Source organism: Elephantulus edwardii, unplaced genomic scaffold (genome assembly GCF_000299155.1).
Source record: "Elephantulus edwardii isolate Elephantulus edwardi_28Jun2011 unplaced genomic scaffold, EleEdw1.0 scaffold00006, whole genome shotgun sequence".
Classification (NCBI taxonomy): Eukaryota; Metazoa; Chordata; class Mammalia; order Macroscelidea; family Macroscelididae; genus Elephantulus; species Elephantulus edwardii.
In genome coordinates this window covers 28432716-28442433 of record NW_006399756.1, presented here as the reverse complement: position 1 = coordinate 28442433, position 9718 = coordinate 28432716, and the positions used below count along the sequence as shown (strand labels likewise).

General features: G+C 41.7%; 1 protein-coding gene across 3 annotated transcripts in view; it reads right to left on the bottom strand.

Moving 5' to 3' along the window:
- The window catches only part of ACTR1A (ARP1 actin-related protein 1 homolog A, centractin alpha (yeast)), a 19752-nt gene extending 17110 nt beyond the window's left edge, over positions 1–2642 (bottom strand). Inside the window, exon 1 of one of the 3 annotated variants that reach the window (XM_006879980.1) lies at positions 2520–2642. Coding sequence is in view for 1 of the 3 variants with exons in the window: in XM_006879978.1 (XP_006880040.1) it covers positions 2520–2567 (48 nt within the window). In the remaining 2 variants the exon portion in view is untranslated. The remainder of the gene's footprint in view (positions 1–2519) is intronic. The other 2 variants (XM_006879979.1, XM_006879978.1) reach the window with 2 other exon arrangements.
- Between the last annotated feature and the right edge of the window lie 7076 nt (positions 2643–9718).

Genomic DNA, 9718 nt, shown 5'->3' with positions numbered 1-9718 from the left:
AGGATGAGTGGCTACGTTGCTTCTCTTTTCTGCTGAGGAAAATAGGAAATTGTTGCCCATCACTTATTTCTTTTCTTTTAACTAAGACAAAAAGCACAGAAGTATGTATATTAACTGATGACTGTTCTCTGGAAACCAGCATCACGAACAAGGAGTCCTACTCAACACTCTCAGGAAATAATGGAGGTTTCTCCATCATTGTATCTTTATTTAGGGAAGTTTTTGTTACTGTGATAATGGTACTCAGTTATTTTCCATTGCCCATCAGTCCAATGGAAAAGCATTAATTGGGTATATAGTGTGTGTGAGGCACTGCCATAAATAATGTATGTATGGTGTGGGGAAGAAGAATAATAAAAAGAATAATAAAAAAACAAAGGACTACTTTTTCCACAAGGATTTAAAAGTCTAGTGAAAGAGTTGGGAGTTCTGGTGACCTAATGCGTAGGGAGTTTCAATGTCAACCCAAAGGTAAATAGCTCAAATCTACTAGCTGCTCCCAGGCAGAAAAGATGGACAATATCCTTCTGTGTGATTTACAGCCTCTGATAACCTGCTGGATAGTTAGCAATGAGTTGGTCTCAATAGCACTGAGAGAGTGAAAAGGGCAGAAAAAAAAGTCTTTCAAAAGAGGTATCTCATTGAGCTCAAAGCAGCAGCCACATCCATGAAAAAAACTAACAAAAAATATTATTTCCTCGGAAAGAGTGAGGCACTTGGAACTCTAACTCAGTCTGAGTCTTGCCACTTCAGGTCATAGGCCAGGTAGTTTGAATATATAATGTAAACTCTCCAAGCCTCCATTTTCTACATTAACTGAGAAGACTAATTCCTACCTACCTATCTATCATACTTCGGGCCTCGGAAAAAGACATCAAGCTGGGGAAAGTGGAGGGTCTGAGGAAGAGGAAGACTCACAAGAAGATGGACTGATCCAGTAACTTTAATAATGGGCATCCAAGATGTTGAGGATGGTACAAGATATGAGGAGGCTCAGATCTCTTGTTCATAGAGTCCCTATATGAGTCACAGTCAACTGGAAGTCAACTAACCATCACCTACCTAGCAGGAGCCCTGCTGGGGCGATGGTTAAAGTGATTAAAATGTTCACACTGTCTGTATACGATCACACTGTCTGCACTTCGGGGCAAAAGACGCAGAAGCTGGCTTCTGTAAAGATTTACCCCTTGGCAAACCTGTGGGCAGTACTACTCTGCGCATTTAGAGATGCTATGAGTTAAGAGTAAGCTGGAATTGATAGTTCCCATTAAACCCACTGCTGTGGAGTCTCGAACTTCCATCGGGTTCCTGAGACTGTAAATCTTTATGGGAAGAGACCGCCCAACTTTCTCCATCAGAGCAGCTGACTTTTCGTTCGGTCAGCAGCACAACATGTAATGCATTATGCAGCCACCGCAACTAACTAGAAAAACAAAGGACACATAAAGATATCAACTAATTTTGGTGGGACCATTACCTTTGAGTTGAAGGTAGAAATGCAGTTGTTTCACAACTGTCCGTTCTTCCCCACAAAAGTAGATAAATATCCCCACTGATGAGGTATTTGTGAGCGGTGCAAACAAAAACAGGTAAAACATTTGATTTTGGGCATCTCTGTTTGACCTTGGGCTTTATTTATCTCCTCGCAATTCAGTTTTCACATCTGTATAATGAAGAACAAACTTCCTGCTAAACTCCCTGCCCATTTTTTTTTGTGAGATTCAACTCGAATGTATATGAAAAAGCCATGTAAGCCATAAAAGGGCTTGGGCGCCTTTCAAATGTTAATTATTTCTACCCTCAGTAATGAGCTGTCCCTTTGAGAAAGCGCGCAGTTTGCTTTGTCACTCTTCTTTCTTTTCGACCTTTATGAATGTTATAATTATAGAAATAACTGAAATGCTATGGTCATTTCTGGCACCAGGTTCCCGGGCCTCGCCCAGATGCCAAGCGGCCCCGCCCGCTCCGGGATGCAGAAATTGAGCCCCTCTCCTCCGCCCGTAGGCGGGCTTTCGCCTCTAGAATCCCCGAAGCCAATCCCGACAGCCCAGGCACATCGCCCCGCCCCTCAGAGAAGAAAAGCACTATGGCGGCTCGGAAGACCGGCAGGAGCAAGAGCCAATCACTGCAAAGGGACGCCCTCATCCGGCAAGGCCCAGAGGCGGGGTCACGAGCCAGGATGGACAGCAAGGGCAGCCAATAAAATTACCGAAATCTGGGCGTGGGGCGGGCGCCGGGCGTTCACAGAGCGGTTAGGGCCCCTAGAACCAAGGGCCCACCGACCCGCCTTCGACTACAGCTCTTCCCTTGACCTATTCTAAAGTTCTCTATCCCAAGGTAGCTGGCTGACCGCTCTGCCTACGAAATGCAGGTTAGGGAAAACTGAGGTGACGGCGGCTCAACCGCCTGACAGGCCGGGCCAGTGACAAAGAACCGGCGGCCCAGGTTGGAACCTGGGAAGCAATCCCTTCGGGGCGGATAGCACAAGTCCCTTTAGAAGTAGGAAAGATGTAACTCACGTTGTCAATCACGACAGGCTGGTTGGCGATAACATCGTAGGACTCCATGGTATAGGAATCTCTCCTTCCCTGGAAGGAACTGCCAGCCCGGTCTGCTGCTAACGCGGCTAAAACGCATGCGCAATCTAGCCGCCGGTAAAGGGCGACCAGAGAAGGAGGGGGTCGGATTTTGCCGCCAAACAACTACAATCCCCAACATGCTTCGCGCCAGGGCTCGCCTCTACACTGTCTTACTAGACCGTCCTTTGGAAAATGCTGCGTTTCCGTCGCACAGTACTCTGGGGTTTGTAGTCTCTCTAGAGAAAGGCTGAAACTCAACCCTTGTGTTGCATGTTTGGATCTGTAGTCCCATTGAAAAGGTTCGCAGTGCATGCTTAAGAGTGTAGTCTTTTTGAGTACTTCTTTGTAGTTCGATTTGAATTTGTAATTTGTGACTATTTTCATTTTACTGATTAGTCTGGCCCACACAATCCCCAACCTTCCCTGGGCAATACGAAGTTGACATATTTTTATTAACAACCATCGATATGCAGATGAATGAAACGATCTTGCCTGTTAAAATCAACGGGATTGAAACACTTATTGAAGAAGATCATAGACTACGATCTTCAGTACGGATTACATCTAAACCTAGAGAAAATAACGTCCTTATAACCAGACCAATAAGCAAAATCATAAGTGGAGAAAAAAATTGGGAGTGTCAAGGACTTGATTCTCCTTGAATTTACAATAAACACCTACAAAAGCAGCAGTGAAAAATAAAACGATGTGTTGCTTTGGGAAAACCTGCTTCAAAAGGTCTTTTGTAGTGTTAAAAAAGCAAAGATAACCACTTTGAAGGGAGCTCTGGTGGCCTAGTGGCAAGAAGTTGCCCTGCGATCCTAAACGCGTGCAGTTCAAATCCACTAGATTCTCTGCTGGAAAAGGAGGGGCAATCTCCTCCTGTGCCAGATTAAAAAAAAAAAAGTCATTTGAGGGCTAGGTTGTGCCCGCCCCAAGCAATAATACTTTCAGTTGCCTCATACGCATTTGAAAACTAGATAAGCAACTAGGAAGATCAGAGAAGAATTTATACCGTTGGTTTGTGGTGTTGGTGAAAAATACTGAATATATCACAACTGTCAGTAGAATGGACAAATCTGTCCTGGAACAAGTACATTAAAGATGCTGCTTAGAAGCCAGGATGGCAAGACTTTTTTTTTTAAGATGTATTTTGATAGAGAGCTCTGGTGGCCTAGTGGCAAGAAGCTGTGCTGCAATCCCAAAGGCACAGGGTTCGAGGTTACCAGCTACTCCTCGGGAGGAGGATGGGCTCTCTCCTCCTGTGTGATCTGGACGGTCAGGTATGGGTCGGTTCTGACTCGAGAGTCCTTTTAAAAAAATGTACTTTGGCTATGTTATAAGGAGAAAAGTCCCTCCAAAGAACTTTATTCTTGGTAAAGAAGAGGAAGACTGTCAAGGAGCTGCAACATTGTTAGTGGCTGTAACAAATGACTCAAACACGGCGACAGTTGTGGGGATGATGCAGAACTGGGTACTGCTTCATTCATTTGCACGTAGTAGGTTCACTATGAATTGAAACTGACACAACGACATCCAACAACAAATTTTTATTTGTGCCTGTAAGACATTGAAAACAAAACATCTATTACCAACACACTTTAACAGAAAGTTTAAAATACATTTTCATACAGATACACACACATATTTGAAGAACATTGTCAGAATAAAATAATTTGAGTTGTATAAAAGTGGTACCATGTTATTACTACTTATTTTTTTTTCCTGGGTAGGTATAAACTATCCAACAAATAAATACTGAAGATTGGAATTTGGAGTAAGAGAAAATACTATCGCTTAAGGATTTCAGTATCTCTAGCATCTCTTTCATATTTTGTTTCTTGTGGACTTATTTTACTTTCATTCAGCCTCAATTTGAACTTCCACGGCCAGCACCTGGCCTTGTTTTGGTTGCTGATATTGGGTCAATCTGATTGTTATGCCATCCATCAGGTGAAATTCATGTGCAAAGTCTCCATTTGTGATTTTTTTTTAAAAAGTATTTGCAATAAACAAATCATTGAACATACAAAATTCAGCCATTCAATTTCTAGCCTTATTTCTATCACTTAAGTCTGTACTGTCCACCTGCCATTCCTTCTTCATTGTTTCCACCTTTCACATTCCAGTAATCAGTTATCATTAACACATCTTGATTGCATGTTTGGTCACCTTCTGACTGCAAAATCTGGTAAAAATTTTCAACTTCTACTTCTTTGGCTTTAGCTGTTGGTGTATATTTGAGTAATAGTTGTGATAACTGGTCTTTCCTGTATGCATATAGATATTTTCCTATTGCAACATTGTACTTCAGAATGTTGTTGTTAAGTGCTGTGAAGTAGAGTAGACCCATATCAATCCTATGAACAACAGATCTGAACCCTGTCCTATCCTGTGGCATCCTCACACTTCCTGACACATTAAAGCCCGTTGCAGCAGTCACCGTGTCAATACATTATTCTTCCTCATTTCAACTGTCTTCTAATCTGTGCTCTACTACTACTGCTGTGACAACTACTACAACTATCGATGTTCCTTTACTGTTGATAGGGTTTTTAGAGGCCTTGTTCAAGAAGTGGAGGGCTAATCTTACTTCCTAGTCTGTCTTAATCTGGGGGTCTACTAAAATCTGTCCAACGTGGGTAACCCTTGTGGCATTTGACACACCAGGAGCATAGCCTTCAGTATCATAGTAACCCAAAAATTATCACAGTATAGCAAACTGACAGACAAATGTGCCAATTAGAACAATGTTCTCCCCAATCACAACAGACTGGATACTTCAGGATAAAATTGGAGCTTCAGGATATAAATTGAGATTGGCCTTTAACTAAGAGTGCAACACCATTCTTCCTCTGTTTTTCATTTCCAGCATAGTAGATACCAGAACACTTAACTGTGCTCAGACAAAACCTATATATTGTCTGAACAAGGAAAGGAAAAACTACACGGTTTAAAATCAGGAAAGATGTGTGTCAGGGTTGTATCCTATCCCCATACCTGTTCAATCTGTATGCTGAACAAATTATCCAAGAAGCTGGACTCCATGAAGAAGAATGGATGGCATCAGGATCAGAGGAAGACTCATCAACCTGCTTTAAACATATGACACAACCTTGCTGACAGAAAGTGAGGAGGACTTGAAGATCAAAGACTACAGCTTTCAAAGTAGATTATATCTCAATATGAAGAAAACAAATATTCTCACCACTGGACCAATAACCAACATCATGATAGATGGAGAAAAGATTGACACTGCCAATGACTTCATCTTACTTGGACCCACAAATCCACACTGTTGGTACCAGCAATCAGGAGATCAGAAGAAATACTGCATTGAGAAATTCTGTAGTCAATGATCTCTCCAAATTATTGAGGAGGAATGTCTAAAAAGGAGCAGAAGGCCGGGAGGAACATCTCTCTGAAAATGCCAGAGGGAGTAAGAATAGGATGACCCCTCACCACCCCAGAGTAGAAAGCAGATAAAATGCCCATATCTAAGCTCCATGGTTCCACTAGATCCATTGCAGTAGTAAGAGGTTTGTTTATTCATTGCTGACTCCCAGTTATGGTACTATCAATGGGTTTATTAGAAAAGGAAGTTGAAGAGTGGGAAAGACAAAGAATATCACCTAAAAGAAGTCCAGGTTTAGTCCAACAGTTCCCAAGGCACAATTCCTCAAGTAGTCCAGGTTTTGGTTTCAGTTCAGCAGTCAAATCCAACTCATCCAGCAAGATTTGCCTTAGAGCAGTTAGAAGTCAACTTCTTCAAACATCCAGCAAGAAGAGCAAATCTTTAACTGTGGCCAGCACCAATGCAAGAAGTCCCAGGTCACACCTTGTCATAGTTTGTTCACAGCAATTCCACAATCTCTCTACCACCCGGGTCTCGCTCTTACCAGAGTTTTGTTGTCACAGCCTTGTTTGCCTTAAATCTTGTTTCAAGTCTTTCTCCCTTCAAGTCTTGCTGCTCAGTATCAGAAACTTTCTCTTATCCTAGTCTCACAGCTGCTGTTGATTTGCAAGACCATACTGATTTGCAAAATCATGTGTCTGAAGTTAAGGTAGACCAGAGGGGGCTAACTAATGGCTTTAAAAAAAAAAGCCAACTTTTAGTCTCACTCCACAAGCAATGCTGTCAGTCTGAGGACTAAGGTATGCCTGATTCAGGCCATAGTCTTTTCAATCACTTGAATTGAATCACTTGAATTGAAAGCTGGACAGTGAGTAAGGATGACAGGGATGACAGAAGAAGAATTGAGTTGTGGTGTTGAAGAAGAGTACTAAATAAGAACAAAGAGATATGTCTTGGAGAAAGTATAGCTAGAGTGTTCTTTGGAGGCAAAGCTTTATCTCACAAACTTTGACATTTTAGTAGGAGAGGCTATTCCTTGGAAAGGGACATTATGCTTGGAAAGGTGAATGGTCAGTGAAAGAGGAAGACCTTCAAATAGATGGATTGACACAGTGACTGCTGCAATGGGCTCGAGTATGTCAGAAATGATGATGGCACAGGACAGGGCCGGATTCAGGTCTGTTGTTCATAGAGTTGCTATGACTCATTCTCAACAGCACCTAACAACAGTATCTCTTTCACTTTCATGGGGAGCTATACTTGGTATGATTTTGATAGAGGAGGAGATGAAGGTGAAGAGAGTTTATGTGGTCTTATTTTCAGTAATACGCAACACAGAGTGTATGCTGCTTTTTGCCACGTATCTTTTTTAAAAATTTTATTATTTTGTGTGTGTGTGTACCGTCAAATCATATCTAACTGGTGCAGGAGAAGGTTGTTCCTCCTTCTCCAGCAGAGCATCTGGTGGATTTGAACCGTGCACCTCTGGGACAAGTGTATCTTTCCCCTGTTAAAGTTTCAGGGGCCCTATCTGTTTCTATTGATATATCTTCAAATCTGTTTAGTGAAAGATGCTACTGAGGAGAGTTAGTGAAAACAGGAAAATAATTTTCAACCCAGTGCCCGTGGAAACAAAAAAAGAGAAAAATTTCTCCCAGTTACAGAGCGGAAATATAATGGGGGAAAGCAGGTTCGTAGTGGACAAGGGACACTGATACTCCTCAAAGAAAACTGCACATATATGCCTGAAGCAGATCAAAGAAATAAATTATTATCATCAAATATATTTATGAAATAATTACTAAGTCATATAAATGAACCTCAGGTTTGCGTCATTAGTCAAGTGCTTAACCACTGTATCACCAGGTGTCTGTCATTTTCTGATGCTTTTAAAAAATTTTATATTGTTTTATTTACAAAGTTCAAAAATATTGTTTTTCACATCAGATATTTCCCATTTCCCTCACCCCTAATCAAATTGTGTGATCCTATGATTACCCTTCCCTGCCCATCTTCACTCTGCTTTAACCCTCCACCCCACCTTGGATCCTCAAACTCATTCTACAATAATGATTTTTATACAGTATTTGTCCTTATAGGACTGAGTTAGTTCACTTAGCACAATGCTTTCCAGTCCCTCACTTGTTAGGTAGTAATTCATAAAATCATTGCTCTTGCACGCTGTGTAGTATTCCATTGTGTGAATGCTGATGCATTTTTAAAAATCCACTGCTTACTGTCATGGTGTAGATTCTGACTCGAAGCAACTATCCCTCTGGTTTTGAAGGGCATAAGTCTTTATAGGAATATACCTATTTTTCTCTGCACAGCAATTGGTAGAGTCAAACTACTGACTTTTTTGTTAATAGCCTGATGTGTTATGCACTATGCCACCAGGTCTGTTGTACCTACTTTCTGGAAGAACTTCAAAATAGGTTTTTATTACTTGTTGGCTTATTTCAGGAGCCCTGGTGATGCATAGGTTAAAGCATTTGACTGCTAACCAATAATGATTTAAAATTTTTTTAAATTTCATTTTATTATTTTGTATGTGTGTACCGTCAAATCAGATTTGACTGGCACAGGAGGAGATTGCCCCTCTTTCTCCAGCAGAACATCTGGTGGATTTGAATCATGTACTTCTGGAATTGCAGTGCAGCTTCTTGCCTCTAGGCCACCAGAGGTCCCTTAAGGTCAGTGATTCTAACCCTCAGACTGCTGTGTGGAAAAGGAATGTGGTAGTTTCTCCTGTAAAGATGTATAGCCTTGGAAACACCACGAGGTCCTTGTTTTTACTCTGTCCCATAGGGAGCACTATGAGTTAGAATAAACTGGATGGCAATGGGATTGGTTTAGTAGGATAGAGCTTAAGCTCATTTTTGAATGAAAAACATGACAATTTGGAACCACCTAGCACTCTGCTCCTCTAACAACACACACAAGCTGTGTGTTGTGTTGGAGAAAAGTATCCAATATTCTATGGACTACCAAAATAACAAACATATATATGTCTTGCCAAAGGTGCAGCCAGAGTACTTCAAGGAGGCAAAAGTAATAAAGCTTCCTCTCACAACTTTGGGCATGTTGCTAGGAGAGGCTATTATTATTCCTTGGAGAGAAACATCAGGCTTGGGAAGGTGGAGGGACAGAGCGAGGAAGAATTGACACAGTGACTGCAGCAATGAGCTCAAGGGTGTCAGACATGTTGAGGGCAGCACAAGATAGGTCAGAGTTCAGATCTGTTGTTCACAGGATTGCTCGGAGTCGTACTAGATTCAATGTCAGTTAACAACAACAACAGCAGCACTCCACTAGGGAACTCTGGTGACTTAGTGGTAAGGAATTATGCTGCCAACACAACGATAAGCTATTCAAGTTCACCAGCTGCTCTGTGGGAGAAAGATGGGCACACTCCTTCTGTGTGATTACTGACTCTGCACACTCTCTGGAGGGTCAGCTATGGATTGGTTCCAACTAGACAGATCCACAACAACAGCACTTCGCTTGGAGCAAGATGTGGCAACTTATCCCAGTCTATTCCATAAAGTTTACATTTCTGGAAACCATAAGGGGGTCAAAAGGCTGCCTGGGATGACAAAGCAAGATATTATAATGAAATGTGCAGAGAGCTGGAGTCAGAAAATCAAAAGGGCCGAACTCGCTCAGCATTTCTTAAACTCAAGGAACTGAAGAACAGATTCAAACCTAGAGTTACTGTAATCAAGGATGCTTTGGGCAGAATATTAAACGATCCAGGCAGTATCAAAAGAAGATGGAAGGAGTA